This window comes from Lynx canadensis, chromosome A1, assembly GCF_007474595.2.
Source record: "Lynx canadensis isolate LIC74 chromosome A1, mLynCan4.pri.v2, whole genome shotgun sequence".
Lineage (NCBI taxonomy): Eukaryota > Metazoa > Chordata > Mammalia > Carnivora > Felidae > Lynx > Lynx canadensis.
The window spans coordinates 14146923-14170241 of NC_044303.2; the positions used below are offsets into that span (position 1 = coordinate 14146923).

At 39.0% G+C, this 23319-nt stretch overlaps 2 protein-coding genes across 2 annotated transcripts in view; one reads left to right on the forward strand and one right to left on the reverse strand.

Annotated features, from left to right (window-relative positions):
* Nucleotides 1–23319, forward strand: part of NBEA (neurobeachin) — a 694460-nt gene that overhangs the window by 483580 nt on the left and 187561 nt on the right. Inside the window, 1 exon segment of the mRNA XM_030309029.1 lies at nt 1014–1150. Coding sequence (XP_030164889.1) covers nt 1014–1150 — 137 coding nt within the window.
* On the reverse strand, nt 2882–5327 carry MAB21L1 (mab-21 like 1). Its single transcript, XM_030309015.2, has one exon. The coding sequence runs from the start codon at nt 4814–4816 to the stop codon at nt 3737–3739; it is 1080 nt and encodes a 359-aa protein (XP_030164875.1). The 5' UTR covers nt 4817–5327; the 3' UTR covers nt 2882–3736.

Below are 23319 nucleotides of genomic sequence, written 5' to 3' on the forward strand. Positions count from 1 at the left end.
GGGCGTGGGGGGAGATGGAAGGAGGGGAGGATTGGAGGGGAACTTAAGGCGCCCTTGCTACCAAAAAAAAAAAAAAAAGAGAGAGAGAAGAACAATAAAAAAAAGAATAATTTCTGTGTTCCATGTCTGTGTTTTCAGTACAGGATAGCAAAGAGTGCCTCCCCTTTCGGGGAATCTTAAAGGGGCAGTTAAGTGATCCCCTTTGAATTAATATTCTAAAACGTAATTTTCAACATTAACTCAGATTGAGGGAACTCGAAGTAGGCACACTTTCTGAAACATCTTTTCCTGAAGATTAGTTTCTCTAGTTTCAAAAGTTGAGAAATAGCACTTTTGGCACGCTTTTCTGAGAATCGCCTTGTTCGAGCGTCTTACAATTTCATCACTTTTGACTGATTCTCTGTGAAAATCACTGCTACGATTTTTGTTCTTTTCTACATAAGAAATGTACTTAATATCCTTGTGTGTGTGTGTGTGTGTGTGTGTGTGTGTGTACGTGCGTATGTGGCGCGGCTTAGGACGCCGATGTGAATCTTCATGCAAGTTGCAAACCCGTTAGTACAGTGGAATTCATACATCCAGATCCTGTACCCCTTCACACCCTCCCGCCCATCCTTGGGGAACTCCGCTGCCCAGTGGACCGGCCTTTCCCGGATGGCTGGCCTTTGGGGGCAGTGCTGACTGCCTAGGGTCTCCCAAAGCCGGTGGTGCCCCACGGAGAATCGGGGCATTTGTGGGATTTCTAGGCGGAGGTTACCAACTCTCTTGCTAAGGGTCACTTATTCGGTATTCTGACCTCTTGGGGCTTTATAGGATTCTGTATCTCTACTCTCGTTATAAGATAATGTGCAAAAGCTAAGCAGACCTTATCTCACACGAGAGGAGCTGGCCGCATGACCACAGGCACCATTTTCTTAGTACATCTTTAAAAATAAAGACCTGCGGCACCCTTCGGGAGGGAGCGAGAGAGGGCCACAGGGATTCAGCCTGACTCCGGTGCCCTTGTCTTTCAGGCCCAGTGGTTCTCAGTACCCCAGCCCAGCTCATCGCTCCTGTGGTGGTGGCCAAGGGGACTCTCTCCATCACCACGACAGAAATCTACTTCGAGGTAGATGAGGATGATCCTGCCTTCAAGAAGATCGACACGAAAGTGAGTTAGTGATTCTGTAAACAGTCCTGGTGGCTTTGTGGCAGGAAGTGGTTTTCCATTTTGCTTGGTTTTAAATGACAGTGGGGGAGGGGAGCATGTTTCCATCTTTGTCATAGGAAATAAAATGAATGAAATAACACATGCTCTATTTTATGGGACTGAAGAATATATTAATGATTTTAAATCCCGTGTTACCAGAGCATGCTCATTTTAATACTTTCTACATGAGAGCCTTTGTCTGCACTTGGGTAGATTTGATAGTTAAGCCAATTGTTCAAAGTCTCTGGGGTACAGCATCCCAAGCTCTTTGGGAAGACTGGGAAGGTTTTTCTGAAATACCTTAAGATCACTTTTAATTTCCAGACGTGTACATTGAAATGTGAATTATTATTCATTAAAAGGTTATAAGGAAACGGGGGGGGGGGGCGAGGTGGCATTTAAATATAAATTCATCTCCATTATTACATCCATTTTTCATCTCCTGAAATAAGAATGCGCTTTACATGTGAATTTAAGAGCAGGAGAAACTAATTCTCTAAGAAGCATCGATTTCAAGTGTATAGGTCATATATACTAGCAATCAGATGTTTAAAGTTTGCATTCTTCTGTGGGTGTAATGCCAGAAGATACATATTTGGACAATTTGAAATGCATAAATATTTATTTAGTATATCTTATTGTGCAGATTTTAAAACCTGATGTTGGGACAGCTCTACACCTCTGCACTTTCTTTTCAAATCAGTGTGATTGTTGTTTTAACTTTTATGTTACCCTGCAGTTTGTAAACTTTTCTGAGGTTAAGAATTCAAGTGTCCTGCTAGATATCCAAGCATCAGTATACAAAAGATCTTCCTTTGCAAGCTTTATCAGAAGCAATTATTCTAAAATAGTCAAAGACAAATGCTCCCACAGATTCAGAACTTTATTATTTGTATTTAATTTTTGTATAGAAATAAAGTATTATAAAACACGATTTGTAGAAGAGGAACTGAAATTCCAAAATCTACCCTCACCTGAATTAACTGCCTACCTTAGGGCCTGTAGGTGGTTAGCTCTCAGCACTTGTTGACTATTAAAATACTTGGAAGGACAGTCAAAGGACTTCTTACACTTCTGGCTCCCAAAGGATGGAATGTTTAAAATGAGCTGAAATGTAGTGTATTTGATTTTTAAATAATTTAAAGTTTGTCTTTATGCTTTTATCATTAGCTTGCCCTACAAAGGAAAAATAAATTTTGGGTTTCTGATTAACTTATTCAGCTAATGGAACACTAACTGCATAAAATAAGATTTGACATAAAGTGGTCAGAAATAATCTTTATTTTATTAGCATAGTTAGTTTTCATATACAAATTTTGAAACTTTCATTGTGACTTTGAGTTCACTTTCTCTGAGTCAGATTTTTAACTCCACAGTCTTTGCTGTCATGACATATTTTTTTCCTTATATTATCAGAAATGCTACAGAACCTAGTCCAGAAGAGCAGACTTTCAAGGGTAGATTTAAATCTGTCTGTCATAGAAAGAAATAGTCTTACAAGTAGATCATTAGCTTCTGTAGCCGTACAAAGAGTTTTCTCCGGTATTTTAAGGTTTTATTTTTAATAATTCCATTAGCACACTCCTCAAAATGTTTAAGATACTCAGGTGGGTTCAGTTTCCAAAATGAAGCGTTACATCTTTTGATAGAAAAACAATTTAAAGTGAGACACAACAACTTTTATTTACTTCATTTATTAGCTTCTAATTAAATAAAAACCAGCAACAGAAATTAAAATCTAAGTCACAAAAGTAGTTATCCAGTGTATTTCAAGTGCATTTTCAAATATATAATTCAGATATTCAAGCGTTATTATATAAGCTGAATTCAAATTTCTTTGAATATATTTAAATAACATTTCAAGTATATTTATGGAATGTTAGAAATAGAACAAGCATTATATTTGAAACAAAATGTAAACTTTTTTAAAGTTCAGACACTTTCAAAGACAGATAAAAGTACCGGGAGGAAATCTACCTTTAAATGGCATCTTTGTTAGCGGAAAATGTCTGGAAGTATCCAAAACGGCAATTTAACTTCTGTTCACCAAATCACAAAACACCAACATCCACACGTTCAAAGACAATGTGAGATCACAATATTTGTTACAAACCAAAATATACATTACACTTTCCTTCAGATGGCATATCCAAATGGTGTTTACTCACAGACAGATGCACCTAAATCACCAGGATTGCTATAATCCTTTGATAGCTGGGCAGAGTGTTCTCTGTGGTCTTGCATCACAGCCGGGTTGCTTTCCGGGTGTTACTGTGTACTTTTCGAGGGCGATAAGAAATCCTTTGTAAAAGAAGTCTTCTAATACTTGTGGGTTTGGGTTTTTCTCTATCCGCTTTCCCTACTTCTTCTTCTCCCCTTGGAGGGGTGGGTGAGATGATGCCTAAACATTGTACTGTTATTCCTTTTTAAGGAAGAGATTGTTTGCACTGACAAGTGGAATATTAGATAGGAATCGACCAGGAAGTTTACACCGAAGTAGGTCTTTGAGAAGAGCAATCACATTTCGGCTCTTGACGAAACGGTCCTCTAAAGTTTCTCCAAACTTTTCGGGTTGGTCAGGATCTCTCTCGCCAGTCGCCACGTTTGTTTGGCAGCGTTCTCCAGAGCCGAATGAGGTTTGCCTTGGAACAGATCTAAGTTCGGGAGGAAGTAGTGAGGACACCGCCGGCACTGCAGGCAGGAGATAAGTTGCAGCAAAATCCCGTTAAGCCGATCACCCAGGCAGGACTCGTCCCAGTCCGACTCCCGGGGATGCTTTTCACACTCGTAGGAAACCAGAGTCTTCATGTGGTAATTGTTGAGGGGCTGGCCGGGCAGTTCGAGGTGCCGATCCCGCAAGGTTTTGAGGATGGAGAGGCATTTCTTCCTGCAGCCCCCCATCTGCAGTCTGTTCTCCGCTTCCGCGAACTGCAGCACCCAGGCGTCGCTCTCGGCCGAGCTCTGTTTGCCGGCCAGGGAGTGGCACTCCTTGGACAGGAGATTGAACCCTTCCGCTTTGACCTCCGCCACCCGGTTGGGTCCCGGCCAGGGGATGTGGGGAAGCGGCCAGTGGGCAGCACTCCTGGGCCAGATGCCGGTGCACTTAAAGGCCGGGGTGATCTGCACCACGTACCTATCTCGGATTCGCAGTTTCACTTCGCTGGTGTCCGCCACCATTTTCACCACGTCCCTGTAGCTGCATTTGTCCACCGCCTGGGCCACCAGCGTCTGGAACCTGGACCGGATCTTGCGCGCCGAGAGGTAGCCGGAGGCGGTGATGAATTCCACCCAGAGGGACATGCTCCTCTTGCGCCCGTCGCTCAGCTTCAGCACCGCGCAGCCGGGCAGCGAGCCGTCGTCCACGAAGTTGAACACCCCCATCTGGTTCAGGTAAAGCACCACTTCAAACTCGGTGGGGGAGATGACCTCGAGGCCCTCGTAGCGATTGTCCATCTCGTTGAGAGAGCTGATGAAGCGGGGCTCCTGGACCTCCACTTCTTTCAGGACGTCGGAAACGACTTTGCAGACTTCGCGGATCGTCTTGGCGATGGCAGCCTTCCTGGCCTGGCACTTCTCGTTGTAGTATTTATTCAGATGGTACACCAGCTTGGCCTGGGCCGCGATCATGTTGGGGCAGAGATCCGGATTGTACACCGGAGTCTCGCAGTAAGCTGTGGGATCCAATGCGGCTGCTAGAGCGGGAGCCAACTTCGGTGGAGAAACGGGCCGCCGCGCTCAGAAACGCACCCAAACGCTCTCCGACGTGCTGCCGCGCTGGACTCCCAGCCCGCTGCTCTCCCCCCTTCCTTTTATCTTTGAGCGCGGACGGCCTGAAAGTGAAAGCCTGCTCTCCCCCCACCCCCCCTCTCGGTCTTTCTTCCTCCTTTAAAGGATCCTTGTGCGAGAGAAACGCAAGGAGAGATCACCTTCTCAGTAGTGAAAACAAAAGTTGCGCCGAGACCCAGCAAAGCTCCTCCCGTAGCCAAAAAAACCGGCCCTCTCCGTATTTATTGACGCCTTCCCGCAATCATCGTGTCTGCCGGACTGTTAATCAGACGGAGGAAAAGTGTGCGGAGTGTGTGTCGGGGGTGAGTGTGCGTGTGTCTGTGTCAGAAGAAGCTGCTGTTGGTTTGTCTAAGAGCCCAGATGCACTCGTGTGGAAATTATAAAGGCAGGGCCAGGCAGGCTGGCGGCCAATCGCCACTGGGCTCGTCACGACAGCCTCCTTCAGCTCCAACCCGGCTAATTAATCCCCCCTCGTGGATATAGGCACACAAACTAAAGGTAGGAGGCTGCTGCCGGCAGAAAACCACCCAGGCCACCTAGGCAGTTTTGGAAATCAAGAGGAATCTCTCGGCTTTGGTATTAATGGAAGCATATTGACGTTTTGAAAAGACTTGGCAAAGTGCTTCTCTTCTGTGTTGAAAAAAAAAAGCCCTGCTTGTCTTTTTACCGCGGAAATGCAAATACAGGTGTATTAATGGTCATCCATCAATTAGTGAACTAGATGGGGTCTTCTAAAACCAAAGTCACTAACTTGCATTTAGAATAAGATAATTAACGTCTCTTAATCCTGGAGGTCTTTTAAAATGCAGGTTGAGAGCTCGCTGTTGCACGTCGGTGCGAGTTGGCTTTAGATGGACTGATGCCTGTGTAATTTTTTGGATGTTCCTATAATGTCAGAATGTTGCTGTTGTTGTTGTTGTTGTTGTTGTTGTTTTAATGTTATGCAGCGTTTTAACTCTGGTTTTTCCTCATTTGCAGTGGTTGAAAGGAATCTGAAAATTACTGTTTTGTTAGACGTTGTCTACTGCTCTTTAAGTTAGGATGTTTAAAAAAATGTTTAGGATCACTCCCCCTCTGTCCCCAACTGCAGCCCTCTTTGTACTTCGGTTGACTTGCCAACATAATCAGGACACTGAGTTTTGTACGCACTGGTAGAAAGCTTTAAAAAATAACTTCTCTCTGATTGAGAGACTGTGGTAACGTGAGTTCCTAGTGGGCTGGGTTTTAATATGTGAAATGAAGGCGAGATCATAGAGATGAGACCTACTGGCAGATAACTGTTCCAAAAATTTTCAGGCTCGGGGTTTCTGGCTTGCCTATTGATGTATAATTCAGGATATACCTCCTCTCCTAAGTGTCCTTAGTGGTGACCTGACAGACTTCTAATTTTATACGATTTCATGTGATTTGATTGAGGGAAAAATCAGTTATGATTGTAAAAGAAAACTAATTTGCAGTCATCCAGGGTGTTAAAATTTAAATGCCATTTTGGAAAACTTTGAAAGAAAAATCAACATTTCCAAATTTTGGAACCTTGATACAGGAGGGGGGAATGGATTTATGTAGAACATGTTTTTGGTTTTGTTTTCTGGTGATACCAATTGTGTCCTTCATGTACAGGAAAGGAAATAAATACTACTTAGGGACCATGTAGTGGTTTTAAAACCCAGGCAGATTTTTAATGCCTACCTTTAATTTAGATGTCGTGTCTTTAAAATTAACAATATTTCCAGCCAAATCTTGTAACTCCTGGTAACAGGTTTGTAGGCACTTTCTTTCAGAGCCACTTTCAACAAGATCTTGTTCAGGGCTCCCACTTTTTACCTGAGCTTTTGTTTTTTTTTTTTTTTTTTTTTTTTTTGCACAGGTACGAGCATCACAAAGGCACCTATTATTTCCTTTTTCCTTATCCAAGAGTGATAGGTTCCAGATTTAGCTTAAAACAATACATTAGATTTGGGGCTCATGGCATCCATCTACTCTATTCCCCAGGAACCTTCCATTCCCTGGGGAGCAGGGACTGGGAACACGCGAACAGCCCCTCCCCACTTTGCAGGCTCTGCGGGTGAACGCACTGCTACCTTTTGGCAGTTGGAAGAGGAAGAAGAGGAGGCAAATCCGATCTGCAGAACCCGAGGCCAAGAAGGCGAAGATGCGCCTTGGTCTCAGGGGAAAAGCCGCCTCTGGCCCTCACCCAGCGTCTGTCCCCTCTCTCCCGCTGCTCCGCACTTCCAAGCCAGCCTCCTTTCCTCTCTCTGTTCCGTGGGTTTTTTTCGCCTGCGTGCGCGTTATTCTAAGCCTTACTCGGTGTCCTCGGGTTCTCCCCGTCCGCTCCAGGCCACGGCCTCTGCCCGCGCATCCCTCAGCCCCGCCGCCGCCCGGGCCCACGTGCGCCCGCAGCCTAGCCCCGCACTTTCTCGTCGGCGGCCGCGGGCCCCTGCGCCCAGCGCTCTGTCCCTTGGGTGCGGACCAGAGTTGCTCGGCCAGGACCTCGTCCCTCGATTTGCTGGGCCACCTGCAAGTACCCCGGCCGCCGAGGACGTGCGGCCTGGGACGCGGAGGCCCCGGGGCCGTGTGGGGGGGACCGTGGCGCGGCGGTCCGGGTGGGTCTAACGCGAGGGACGCGAGGGGCGCCCGGCCGGCCTCGCTGGAGCCAAGCGCGCAGGTGGCGCATCTTCGGGGCTCGCTGTGCGGCTTAATTGGGTTAAAGCGAAGCTAAACACCGAAGCACTTTGTGCAAACTAATTGGTGTAACCGGGGCCTTTTCACTAACGATTTGCACTTTGAAGAAGAAAAATGGATGGTGAGAAAAGGACTAAGAAAGTCGTTAGTCCTAGAATGTTCCAGGCAAGTGAAGTCATTCAGTTCCAAGGACGCCGGGACTGTGTTTTCCGAGCTGCTTCCCCCAGCACCCTTCACGCTGTGAGCTGACAGTGATTTACATAACACAGGATTCACCCACCCGCCGTTATCACTGTAGGTGAACTGGGCGCCCTAGAATAATACTCGAGCGCAAGTACTGCTTGTTGCTGCAACACAGTGATTTTCTATCACACTGAACACGTGAAATGAATTGCCTTCTGTAGCTGAATCCTTTCAGTGATCTCAGACACCTCTCACTGTTGAAGGGAAAATTAAACTATCCGAGGAGTGTGTTTTCTATCCCTTAATTTTTTTTTTTTTGTTTGTTTTAAGGAAATGACCTATGGAGAAGAATTTACAATATATAGTATACATTTATGTAATTCAGCCGCGTTTTTGGAGGTAGTTTTGTGGGAGCAACTTAGTTATTTTATAAGATTTTTTTGTGAAATATCACTTGACCTATTGAACTAGTTATTTCAAATGATTATTTACTACCTGGGGATGGCTTGAAATCAATTTATTTACTTATATGAGAAGTTATAAAACAACTCTAATGATTTCAGTCTTGTATTATTTTTTTTACTATAAATATAATCTTAGTACTAGAGTAAAAGCTTGTGCGTGTCCAATGCTTTAGGATATAAATGCTGAATTGTTTTCAGTGCTTTGCTATGCAGTCATCTTTGACGTGAGCTAATAATAGGATGATAATTGAAGAAAACTGACCTAATTGAAGGAAAAAGGAAAAAAAGCCAAGAATCTCATGATTTAATGATAGTTTGAGATGCTTACATTTGAATGATATTTGGGATTTTAAGGTCTAACTGGCTTGACTTTTTCATTTCATTTACTTAGGTTACTAGGCAGCCTTGACTTAAAGTGTATCATTTAGGAAAAGAATCCAAAAAAGTCACCAACACACCATTATCATAAATTTTAGTGGTATTAATGAATACAAAACAATTAAATATTATGGTCCTTAACGTTTCAAAACATTCAAAATAACGATGGCAAAATAATTTTTCCTGAGGTCCTGTTTCCTAAGTAACTTATTCCCCCTTCTGTAATCCTACTTAGTTTGTATGGGATACACAATGTAATGTGTAAACAGTCACCTTATTAGGTTTAAAGAAAAACTATTACCTTGAGAAATGCAGAAATGCAGGAATGCAAGGCTTCTGTGTTTAAAAAAACTAATTTAAGTTTGAATTACATGTTCATGAATTTAAGCAATTGTGACCTTTCATCTGGAAAAATGTGTCTGTTAGAGAATATACATATACATGTTAAATGCTCACATAGATATTGTTTTGTGTTTTTTATATCTGCTGGCTGCTATTCTACTCGCAAGTATTCATGAACTTAAAGTTTTATTTTTTTAATATGTGCTTATTACACTGGGGAGATAAAAAGAATATGAAGTTGAGTTTATTAAATTATTTATCCCTACTGCTGGAGTGGCTTTGAAGGCTCATTGTACGCATCTGATTTCTACCTCCCCCCACTTCGTTTTTTAAATGCACCCAGGCTATTTCATCTGTTTCATTCTGCCAGACACAATATATTTCTTTTTTTACACTAGAGAAATTAAAGACAGATATTTGTGCAGGGTTTTCTCGATGTGTCACATTAAATAAAGTAAAATAGAGGCAGTTTTTCTGGTAATCTAATTTGATGGCATCTATACCTTTCTTCTTGTTGTGACTCCTCGTATAAGAACACTTGAAACAAAATAGCTTGAGAGCTTCAAAAGTTTCCATGATTTCTTAAAACAATTATTTCATATTTTAATATCAGGTTTATGAAACGGTGAAGCCGAGAATTGAGGTCACTGTTGGCACAATCTAGACCCTATTTTATTTCTTCAACCAGAGAGCATCCTGATAATTGAAGCTTTTTAAAAAAATTATTTCCTTAATTCTTCACTTGAATGATCAAGGCTATGGCCTCACTTTTCCTCATCCCCCTAGTACACATCAGATAGTCAACATTTGTTGTGGGGCGTACTTTTCTTCCGTACAGTGTTGCTTAGTAAACTTGTTATTGGTGCTAATAAATGTTGAAAAGAAAGTAACTTTGAGATTAAAGATGGAAGTTAGAAGTGTACCTACTAGATTTGCGGATTTGCAGTCATTCTGGGTAATTCCAACCAAAGCCTTTCTCTGGGCAGAAAAAAGAAAATGGAAGGACTGGGTTATTCAGACAGTTGTCTATTTCCTCACTTCATTTGAATGTGTACATATTGGTGTAGGATGTTTTAAGTTGCATCTATGAACTGAAAAATTTGGAGGGGTGGAGGGTTATCAAGCAGAAGATATTCTTATTGCTCAAAATAGAATGTGATCTCTTTACTCTTTCCAGAAATTTAAGGATATTGGGGTCAATCATTTATTTATTGAGTGTTATGTAGGAAGTGTTGATTACAATGTTCCAGTTCCTCATAGACCCTTCAGAAAGTCACTGTTAATCTTTATAATCTAGAAAATTCGAATTCATTTTGTTAGATTTCAGCCTCTATTTTTCCTTTGGATATTATAGGAATATTCTGGCAAGATAAATGGACTCACATGATTCTTTTCTTTACGAGTATATGAGAACTAGGTATTCCTTAACCCATAATTCACGTGGATTTACTGACATTTGTGTATATGACCACAACCTTGGTACTCTTAGCACATTTGCGTTTTATTGCACTTAGAGAAAACAATGGAATCAAATGTGATTAGTGTCTTAATCTGTACATCTGTAGTGGGTCATCCAGGACTGCATAGCTCTCATTACTGTCCCATACTGTATGTGATTAAGCCACTGGAAATATTCAACATGACCTTGAGGCTAGAGAATGGTATATAGATAATCAACATTCAGTGATTGCATGTCTAAAATAACCTTTTCTAGATCTAGTTTACCGTTTTGGAGCTTACTTTTTCATGAACGAAGCAATTCCTCTAAACCAGGATTTATTATTTTTTTAATGATTAGCAACAGGAGTAATAATTTAAGAGAATAATTACATTGAATAAAAAAACTATTATTCTTATCATATATATATTTTTATATAATAAATAAGTGCTTTATAGAAAATGAAGGAAATGAGTTTATGAATAGGAATTTTCTTTATCGTTTTTTTTTTACACGTAGAGATTATGAACATCCGAGAATACACCACCTAAAGAATGATTTCATTTCCACCTATGTGTGATTATTTTCACTCTTCTAATAATACACATTTTAGTATACAAGTATGTATTTCTAAAAAGCCCAATTTTCCATGTTTGTCAAAAATATCAAGTCAGAAGTATTCATAAGTAGTTAATACTTTCTGGTCTACGTGTTTATTCCTATTGTCTACACATCTAGATCAAATCAAAAGCATGAAGAGCACAGAGTTTGTAAGACATAGTCTTTCTAATAAGAAAATTTGAAACCAATGAAGTAGAAAGTATAGTTTTATTTGATTTTTATGTGAACTCTATTTTTTTATTATTGAAGCCAGGTTTACTGATGTGTATTTTGTGTACAGAACTATCCTTTTCTATGGTTTTTCCCCATGAATGTGCCATTCTGTGAATTTTAACAAATATACACAGTCATATCATGCTGGCACCAACAGAATATTTCCATTGCCACAAGTTTCCTCATGCCCCTGTTTTATTTTTTCATTCATAAATTCTGTGATTCATGTATAAGTATCTGGGTGTTTTACTTTTCTCTCAAAAAATCTTTAGATTGTAAATCTATTTTTATTCCTCTAGAATTTATTTATTTTTATCATGTTTCTAATTTAAGGCCAGTTTTAATCAGATCACACTGACGTAGAGGCAGAGTATGAAATGATACTTCAGAGAGATAAGCAATAGGCTTACAATTTTTGTTGGACCTGAAGGTTGTTTGACTTTAATATATATCACCTTTACGCTTGGTAAAAGATTCATTTTTCAAAGGAACTGCTAAGATCTGTTACGTTGGTATGAATGTACGTATTAGACTTATGAATATAGCTTATAGTTTGCACGTCAGAATATCTATTGAGAAACAGGGATTCCTTATGTAAGTTAACAACATTTGAGGCATATTGGTAATGTCACTAGCTTTATGTCACTGGGGAAATAAATCTCTCAGCATTGAAATTACATTGTACGTTATATTTCGGTAAATTAATCCTCCCTTTGAGTGGTGGGGGACAAGGCCAAGGAGTTTATTAGAGCTAATATTAATTAATATATATACATTCTTGAAACATATACCTCTAATCCTAATTTTATATAAATATACATTGTCATTGAAATTTAGATGGCTATAAAGACTCCAAAGAATTCTTAAATTATAGGAGAGCAGACATGTTCATTGACAACGATGCTCTTTGAAGTATTTTGCCTTTTTACAACTTGGAATAGTACAACTAGTCTTCTGTTTCTTTCCCCAAGATATAAAATTATTTAAATGCTTTTTGTTTTATATTTTTATTTGGCAATTACAATACAAATTTTAATGTTATGCATGCTTACAGCCCTATTAAGAAAGAAGTTATTGCTTTCTTAATAATCTTAAGCCATTTTTAGAAAGTATACTCTTTTTATGGTTTGCAAAATAGCCTGTGCATGCAGGCTGTGTACACACACACACACACACACACACACACACACACACACACACAGACATCCCCAGTATTTCAGATAATAAAAGATTGAATCGGCCTGTATACATTTGTTTTAACCTGCTAAAAGGAAACAGCTACTAAATATAGGATTCTTGCCACCAGGATGTAATATCACACTGCAAGTTTATTCCATGATAACCTATACAGTTTTCAATAATACCTTAAGAGACTGAGGCTAAATAGACTTTTAAAATAATAATAACTGGAAGTTCTAACAGTATTTATCCAGACACATACACTGTGGCAGTTTTGAATATCATAAGATTTTAATTGTGAATGAGTTTAAACCTTGCTAGCCATTCTGTCCATGTAAATACAAATATACTTAGCTCCATCACTCACATACCTAATATGTGTGTGTATCCATAAAAACACTTTCATATATTTAAAATTGTTTTCTGCTTTCTTGCAAAGACAATGGTTAAATTTTTTGTGCAACCTGAACCTGTATTTGATAAGCAAATTGCATAACTCTCTGGGGGGGGGGAAATTTTAGGGTTTTTTTTTCTGGTTTTGGGGTTTTGCTTTTTGTTGTGTTTTTTTTTTTCTTTTACTAGCAAATTCAGTTCTTCATTTGTTTTGCTCTCCACGCTGCATTAGCACAGTTTTCCCCTGTGTACATCTGCCAGTGTACAATTTAGCCACGGGCATCTGTAGACCTTGTGGTGATCAGTATTGCAGGCAAAAGCCATATGTGTTTAAATAAAAAAAAAATCTCTTTATTTCATTTGCTATTTTAACTGGATGGATAACTTTTGTGCCTCAAGACAGAAGAAGAAAAAATACAGAAATAATTAATTGCCTCTCTTCTTGAGGCAGTTTCATTTCCCCTCCAATATGGAATGCTTGTCAGCTTTCCTGATAAATGACTGCATGTATTTGCATAGATTTTACATTAACACAAAAATTAGTTTTATTTGTGGAAAACTAGTTTACATAATAATATAAAACCTAGTGTTATTGATTATGTTTGCAAACATTGATGATTTTTTAAAGGGGTTGTAGCATACTTATTTTTCAAAGACCTGATCAACCTATTTTTTAAGTTAAACTTTCTTTTGCTTTATACAGTTTTGCACGAACAAGACAAACATTCATAAAATGTTGGTTTTAGAAATTCTTTTCTGGCCATATGAACCACAACTGTTTCAGGCCCACAATTAGTAACCTTCAATTGGTAAGAAGATTCTGATTTTAAACTTTGGCCGAGGATTATTTTTAAATACTTATTACCGATTGTATACACCTCGGACGGTTGGAGGATTGCATCTGTGTGAATGATTTTAATTTTCATATTCATGTTCTCGAAAGGATGGGTACTCTAATGGGTGTGTAGTCGAACTCACTCCTGAGACGTTATGAACTGTTTACAACCAAATTTAAAATATCACTGAGAATTATTCTCTCCATCTTCATTCTGTTGCCTTGAGTATACTTAATCGTTGATCACCCCGATCCAACCTTGAGAGAAACAGTGTGCCAGAGCTATTTGGGTACTGCAGACAATTCTCGCTCTCTAAGTGGCAGGCAGTGGATGTTTATTCATACGGCAATCCGGCATCTTGTTGTCTAGAGGCAACCTGCTAACTATGTGCTATCATCGTATTATCCATGTTACGGAAAATTCAAATATGTTCACTGCTGTTAGTTACATCACAAAGCTTTTTATAAAATATACTTGATCCTCAAGAAACCTCCTACACTTAATGGCAACCTAAACCAAGAGTCTCTCTGCCACTTCTTGATTCTGGGACACCCTGGGTGCCAGCTGTCACAGCTCAGCTAATGATGACAAATGCCCCTCTCTATGCAGATTGCAAAGCTTGCAGGCTGCTGTGAAAGGCGACCAGATTACCTTTCTTCAGATAGTAACTTAACCTTTTAAATTCATGTCAGAATGAAATTATCAGCTGTGATTTTCAATATCTGTATCTTTAAAAAACAAAAATCAGGACAAGATCAAATCGCAGACTCACTTTTTAAAAATTCTTCCAATTTTTGTATAATTTACATGGCTTTATCCGTGAAGGCCATAATCTTCTTAAATGAGAAACTCTAGGTAAAATATACTTTACAGCAGCATGAGAGTGTATATTTGAACTCCGCATAGAACTCAGGTAGTGTGAATTATTGAGAGAATTATCAGTATTGTTTAGGCTACAAAATAGGCTGGTGGAATTTTGAGAGAAAAAATGTATTCTCTCCTTATCTTCACCTGAGTGGTAAAACGTCTGTACTCCTGCCGGGTGTATAGACCCAGCCTGTTCTGGATAAATTTTTATATCATTTCCCTAAAACTCTGTGGATTGTTCCAAAATGATTTAGAGAATAATTATTGTTAACGATTGTTTTCCCTATTTCCAAACTTGAGCTTCTGTTTTAGGTTTCTAATTTGTTGTAGAAACTTGTTGTCATATTTTGATACATACACCTACATGGATTTTTCAAAACAGTAATGAACGCTGTTAACCGTGATGTAATGCGAGGGGTTAAATTGCCTGTTAAATGAGATAATACAATTGCAACGTTCTTTTAGATTTACAAAAGACTTTTATATGCATTAATTCACTTGAAACTTAAAATACTTCTATGACTTGAGAGAAACGGGTTATATGGAATGGGGACCAAGACTTCATGAGTATTTGATCACATTTAATCTTCACAACAAATATTAGTTCCCATTTACAGGGAGAGACTGAGGTTTAGAAAGGTTAAGTGTGTTACCGAGGGTCGCATAAGTAATTACAGAACGAGGTTTGTCTGCCTGCAGCTGCTTTTAGCACTGCAGCGTCTAGACTTGTGTATCGCAGAGGCATATACGTTTGCATGGAGGCATGGGGCGTGCGTGTATGTCCTGTCTGTACCCAGAGATAATTTTCGGCAACTGCTACTAGGATAGATGTTATTCTGAAAATAAACTACGAGGCTTGCATTTACATTACGAATATGATAGTTTGATAAGTTTTAAAGAGTAAGTTCTTTTTAGGAGGGCTTTAATTGAGTAAATAGTGAGGCACTTTTTATAAGTTTTTATTTTACGACAATGATGTGTTCATCTATTACATAGGGAGAAACCATTTAGTATCACATGTACTGTTTAATGAACATCAAATTGTACTAGTTCACCTAAAGAACTAGTTTCATTATAAAAGTTAAATTAATGGGATATACCTTTATGAAAATGATGAAGAGAAACAATTCAGCAATTAACTTGAATAAAATATCCATATACTTTTTTTATACCTATAATTTTACTCTGTGACATCAGTGGGTTATACAAGCCGCAATGTTGTACATCTTTCAGTTTAAGACACGTTGAAAACTCCCTTTTATCATGCACTTACATACAGTTGTTTCAGTGAAAGCTGTTGGAATGCCGATTGTTTTCATTCCTTACCAAATTTTTATTTGGTACAGATACTACAATATAGGGATTTTTATCAATGATACGTCTGTTCATGTTGTAAATGTTCCATCTTTATATGTTTTAATTATAGAATTCTATTTATAATTACTAACCGGTACTAATGCTTAGTAAGTTGTATTTCGCTACGTATAAAAATTAGGTAGAATTTACAGTGACCATTTTATAAGCTATATCATGCAATTCGTACTGGGAGGAAGAAACTAATTCTACTCCAAGAGCCATATATTTTATACCAGAACTTTAGAGGAGAACATAATGTAACCCTCGTCACGAACTGCCTGAGTTTTCTCTGCAACATTACTAAGGAATAGTCATCCTGCCTCTACCTTTACCTCCACTAATGAGAAATCCATTACCTACTCAGATATACACTTACAGGCAGTTCTAATTGTTAGAAAGTTCTTTCTTCTTCTTCTTCTTCTTCTTCTTCTTCTTTTTAAGTTTTATTTACGTAATCTCTACACCCAATGTGAGGCTTGAATTCACGACCCCGAGATCAAGACTCACATGCTCTTCGGACTGAGCCAGCCAAGTGCCCCAGAAAGCTCTTCTTAATACTGAACCAAAATCTTTTCTCCTTAAATCTATCACCTTTTGGTGTCTTCTCTATAGCCTTATTCCTTTAATGGAAATAAGTCATTTAGGGGTGCCTGTGTGGCTCAGTCAGTTAAGCGTCCCACTCTTGGTTTCAGCTCAGGACATGATCTCACAATTCATGAGTTAGAGCCATGTGTTGGGCTCTCTGCTGACAGCTCGGAGCCTGCTTGGCACTTCCTTCTCCCTCTCTCTCTGCCCTCCCCAGCTTGCTCTCTCTCTCTCTCTCTCTCAAGAAAAAAAAATTAAAAGAAATGTATACAAAAAAGAAGTCCTTTAAATTCAGCATTTAAGATATCAAATTGAATATGCTCTCGCCTTCAGCCATTACACCAATAGCATATTTTAAGTCACCTCACCATTTAAGACCCATTCTCATACATCATTTTCTTCAAGTGTGTTGCCTAAATTTATTACCCCCAGAGTAGATTGGTGAATGTAGAGTGGAGAGGCCTCTGTTAAGTGAAACATGGTCATATTCACTTTATGGAGTACCTCCATAACCCTGTTGACAAACGTTCAGCTGGATGTCACCAAATATCACATTTGTTTAAACATATGATGGAGTCCTGAGCACATGACTTTTTTTATTTATCCAACTCATTTTATCTTACCATTTTTAGCTGTTTTTCCATGACTTGACTTATCATGGTCAAGTTGTATATTATTATTTAGAATAAGAATTAACAGGCATAACAGTTCCTTCTTAAAAGTTATTATAGGCTGCATATAGAACGTTCATAGCAAAGTCAAATTTTACTATAATGAATCTATTTTTGTTCAGCTAGGTATATAAAGAGGCTAATCCACTTAAGATATATGGATAGATTAAACTCACTAAATATTCCAGAACCTTTGTGGAATTTTTTGCTAAACATTTGAAATCCTAATCCTAGTTTTTCCTGGCTTTATCAAAATATGTAACAAATAAGCCCCATTTGGTATAAAGTGTACTTTATATATTTTGAAGTATTTATCAATTTTTCCTTGCCAACCACTTTTTGTCTGCAAATGGAGTCTATAAGTTTCCCATATGCCTGAACAATGCAGAGAAAAACTAATAAATTTTTAATGTAAATGTGTTCATAGAGTGTTACAATGTTACTGGAATAATTTTCATATTGATCCACCAATATTTTGGGAATCATTTTTGATACTAATAGTTACTAAATAACTGAATATAAAGAGAGGCAAATGCTTTTTAAGAGAGATATATTTAATAAGTTAATGTCAGTGTAAAAATAATTTTATTAAGCTAAAGTAGTTTCACCAATCAGGGCCCACTCCCATTATTTTCTTCAAAAGCAATGCCTAAATCTAAATAGATACAGTAACCCAGAGTGAATTGGTACAGTTAAAGAAACATTCCTTAAGTAATGAATATATTACTGGAAAAACATACTCAGAAGATTAAGTAGTAAAAGGTAACCAATATTAAGTATTTCGATAAAATGTACTGTGAGTTGTAAAAAAAGAAAAAACTTTTTGTGTGATGTGTTATTTTAAAGCCTTAAACTTCTCTAAGTGTAAGCTCATGTTTTTATTTGCCACGGGGTTTTTTTTTCCCTATATGAGAGTATTTCATTAATATGTTCTTTACTATTGCTGTGTCATCTAGGCGGTAAGACACACGGAGAGCCTGCCTCAGATTTGGCTTTCCCATGGTTTGTGTCTTGAATGGAGAATAAGAAAGTCCAGTGTTTTTTACAAAAGAAACATCCCATCTGCTTCATCTGGTGGCTTATGCAATAAGAGGTGTTATCACATGAATCTAAATGCGCAGGCAGTTGTTTTATGAACTCTTTCTGCGCTTTGAGGAGTTTATAACTTGCCCACCCTTATTGTGTGTCGGTCCCAGCTGACCCAAGTGCATTTTGCTGAGCATATTTGGGGGATAATTAGACCTAATGAAGCCTGGTACACAGCTAATTCTCTAAATGATTTATTCTTCTGTTCTTGTCTGATTCCGAAGAATTCTCCAAATCATAATCTCCGCCACTAATTTTTGCTAGCACCTTGTTGGTACAGCCACTCGATTTTTATGTTTGTTTGAACTAGCCTCTAATTCAAACACCTAATTTTATGTTTGTCTGAATTAGCATCTAATTATCAAAAATAAATCAGGTTTTTGAAATGCTGAGAAAAATGTTTCAGAGTAAAAGTTGGTAGTATTTGTTAGTCCCCAGAGTGTAGGGGACTGCCAGTTCCTCGCCGTCTTCTGTTTCTGTTTGTATCTCAAAAAGTTGATGGCACCGGTGAGCAGATAAGGGGATAGCAGATAGCAAGTGGTAAGAACCTCTTTTAAAAAATGTACCACTGGGAAGTAAACCTGCAAGGAAAATAATTGAAGATCACTAATGGAAGATCCCTATTTTCTGAATTAGGTTTCCTAAGGAAATCAGAAGCTTTTTAAAAATCCTTATGAATAACCTTCGTGTTTCAAAACCGTTTCCTTACCAATGGCTTCTCAGCACTAGCGGTGTTGAGAATGACATTTCTCTACATGCCCTCACCAAGTAGTCACTGATTCAGTGGCCTGTAACACTTTAAATCCTATCAACTTGCTTTCCTTTCCTGTTATAACTGTTTCAGTGAGTGGCACTTTTGTTGTGCAGGGTAAGATCTGGTAGCTTACGGAGGGCATACTAGAATGAGGACAGACACAATTGCCAGCACAAGAAGGCTATAACTTAATTAAAGCCTTACGCTCAGTAAATAAGACACCGAAGTCTCTTCAGGTATGTGGGTTTTGTAGCTTATGTCCTATTCATTCTCCTGTTGCCTAGAAACTATAGCATAATTCATTGTTGAGTTATTACTTTTATCTAGTGATCCCAGTACTTACAATTCACCTTACTTGAGAGCCCAGATAATAAATACGTTCAGGGCAAGATACACTGAGATACCTAAACTAGTTAAATCACCAGCTCCACTGCCTAAGTACTGACCTAGGAACCATTTGGTGATTCCCTGATTTTCATTACAAGATATTTAATGGTGCCTCTGAGAAATTCTGTTCTTACCTGTACGCCTCAACTTAAGGCAGTCCTCTTCCTCATCTTTAACCCACTGCCTGAACGTCACCTAAACACTCAAATAACATGTCTCAGAACATTGAAGGAAAAAGTCGCAGGTCATTGTTATTGCTTGCTCTTCAAGAACATCTTTTTTTTTTTTTTTTAATTTTTACATCTCTAAATGAGACAAAGAATGGGCTGATAAAATTAGTACTGAGTTCCTATTATGTGCTAGGTACTGTCCTAGGTACTCGATCTGTGTATCACTGCACCTTTATCCTCTGAACAGCACTAGGGTGCAGATCCTGCTGCTGTCATTTCATTGTTGGGAAACTGAGGCCCAGAGAAGTCAAGGAATTTCTAAGCTTTCAGAGCTAGGAATTTGCAGAGTTGAAACTGTTCAGCCAGCCCCTCTGAATCCAGACTCTAGAGCCCACTCTTTTAGTCATTACACTAAACTTATCCTAAGTTTATTTTCTCTTCTGTAATATAGGGGTAATAATATCTACATCATCGGTACATGGATTAAATAAATGAATACACATAAAAAGCTTAGACTTTTTTAACTTGTATTACCCGAGTCCATACAATAACTGCAGAACTAGGATTCACACCCAGCTTTTCTGTCACTAGACCCCTGAGCTTAACTAGCATAGTGCTTAGGTGAATATTTATTGAGTGAATAGTGAAATGAGTATCATCTGTTTTGTACTTCCCAATGGAAGAATGTGTGAGTTTTGCTGGTTGTTTCAGTAGCATAGAGCAGATACTCCATAGTGGTTGAATGAGTGAATGATTATTCATCCTTACCTCTAATAAAATAAATACATTGATGACTCTCAAGTGTATAGCCTCAGGCAAGACCTCTCCTCTCAACTCCAAACTCATTTATCCAGCTGTCCCCCCCTCCACATCTTCTCACATATGTAACACGTGTGTCAAACATAACATATCCAAACCTAGCACCTGCTCTCCAACATGCTTCTCCGGCAGTCATCCATGGCTCAGCAAACGGCAGTCCTTTTTTCCAGTTGGGAAAAAAAGGCAAAAATGTTGGCTGCCATCCGTGACTCCTCCCTTGCTTTCATACCCCACGTTCAGTGCATCGGCAAATCCTCTAGAGTCTGATAACTTCTCACCAACTTTACAGCTTCAGTCCTGGTCAAGTCACCATCATCTCTTATGTGTGTTGTTAGTTATTCAAGAAAGTGTCCTGATTTTCTTCCTTATCTCATTCTTGCTATACCCCTTTACATTCTTTTCTCGACATGGCAACCAGAGAGATCTGTCTAAAATGAAGGCCAGATCATGCCACCCTTAAATTCAGAATTCCCTAACGGCTTCCCATCTCAGAGTAAAAATCTAAACCCATATTAGCCCTACAGTCAGCACCTTGCCATTCTGTTTCTCCCAGCTTAACCTTCTGACATCATTGCCCACTACTGTCACCATTGCTCTGTCTTCACTTGCCGCCCTGGCACCCACTAACATTAGGGCCTGTGCACGTGCTGCTTCCTCTGTGTGGAGTTCCCTCTGTTTCCAGTATCTGCATGACATTTTCTCTCACGCCCTTTAGGTGTTTACCCTATCTAAAAATGAAATATATCCCCACACAGACTCTCTCCATCCCCCCTCTGCCTTCTTTTCCCCCTATCACTGAGCACTGTCTAACGTATGTTTTTACTTTCATGGTTAATGTCTCACTCCCCCAATTTAAATCTACGCTCCTAATAAGGGCAAGGGTTTTGTCTCTTCACTGCTGCATACCCAGAATCTAAAGCAGTGTCTGACTTATAAATGAGTGTTCAATAAATACCTGTTGGTAGGAAGGAAGGGAGGGAAGGGAATAGGGGTAGATGGGTAAAGAGAAATAATAGGAGAGAAAGAAGGAATGAAAGGAGATAACCAGTTAATTCTGCTGAATGTTCCGTTTGTCATAAGGCTATGGATACTGTACTTAAAAGTCGTAACATAATTCAAAAATCTTAACGACGTCTTGACATCATTGACCTCTCCCTCCTTTTTGAAATTTTATTCTCTTCACAAAAGGGGTGATATTAGCTATTACGTTACTATTAATTATTCTGTGCAAGGAAGGCCCTGTGCTAAAAACTTTGTGCAGCAAGAGTTTGAGTGGGATTTTTCCTGTGGTCCCAGAACTGGCATCTGGGGCTCACAGCTGATAGATAGCAAGGAAGCATCTAATTAATAGCTCATTTTCTAAAGAGCTGAAAACAGTTGAGGGTAGACAATGGAGCTTAAATTCCAGTGGGGAGACATTAAGTGAACAAATATACGAGCAAGTAAACAACTATGTAGCATGTCAGTAGGTCGTAAATGCTCCGAGAGGTAGGTATTACTATCTCATTTTTGGAGATAAGAAAGTGAACCTTAGAAAAGTTAATTAAGGCCCACTGTTGGGGCTCGGGCTTGAAACCACTTTTTGTTGACTTCGGCATCCACGCACCTAATTGATGTTCTACTCACTACCTCCGTTCATTATTCTGTTACACCTCTTTCCTCACTGAGTTTTGACCATGAACTTTTGACTCCCCTTTCTCTTCTCAAACCCTTTATATACAGGTATTACTGTTTAGCTACTTCTTGTCTGATGTAATGTAACTTGAATGATCATCTCTGTGTTGATGTGTCACAAATCTATACCTCCAATCCTGACCTCTGTTAGTTCTTCATTGTCATTTTCTATTTCTTGGTGGATATTTTCCAAACTGATGCCTTTGTTCTCCTCTTGTTGTTATACTGTTATACCTCCTTCTTCTTAAGGAGAAGTCAAGAGCTTTACTTGAGAAGTGCATCTCTCATTTCTCCCCTTGTTTCTATCATTGACTTGAGTCATTGTTATAATTTCAGAGACTTGACATCCTAGCCATTATTGAGTCCTTTCTTGCCCTTTGCTCCTTCTCTACTATCCCCATGCTCTGTTCATCAGCAAGTCTTGTGGATTCTCATTCTTTCCTGGTATCTTTCACATGTGTTGCTGTCATACCCACCACCATCACCCTAGTTCAGGTCTTTATCACTTTGTTACTGGACTGTGGCTCCCTGTGCTGTCTTTCCCATTTCTAGACTATCCTAAAGAATACTGCTGGACTGACTTTCTCATAGACACTTCTATCATGCTACTCCCCTGCTAAAAACCTTAGATTGACTCCCAATTCTCTTGGAAGGAGGGATGGAGGAAATGAGGGAGGGAGGGAAGAAAGCCTCCTCTGGTACTCAAAGCACTTCACTCTCTCAGTATTCCTTAGCAGTACTTCACTATTAGCTTCTTGATGTCCATACTTGAATGCACTGCCTATTGATTATTTTCCAAACACAATTCTTACATTTCTTTCTCTGCCTTTTTACCTCTCACTCTTCACCTCTCAGAATTGCATTCCTTCCTTAAGATCAAATATATCCTTTCCCTGATTTTCTCAAATAAAAGTGATTTTTCCTTCTCGATAATCTTATATCACTTAAAGATATAAGGTAGTGTTGGTATAGTGTAGATAAGTGCTATTTAAAAGTATATATTTAAATTTATAAATGTTTTTCATCCCCAAAATGGATTTCAAATTCCTGGCTGGAAGTAAAATTTTACCTTTTTCACCCTTGCCCCAAAATGCCTAGCATAGGACTGTATGCATAGTAGATAACCAACATGGAAATGTTGAATGGATAACTTACCTTGAGGTATCAGAAATGTAGGAGGAAGATTAGGGCAGGTTTGGTGATTATGAGAAAAACTGATGAAAGTGATCATAGTACCCATTTCATC

Excerpts from the sequence above, each read along its gene's own strand:
- MAB21L1 (XM_030309015.2), bottom strand. The coding sequence starts at position 4,816 with ATGATCGCGGCCCAGGCCAAGCTGGTGTACCATCTGAATAAATACTAC.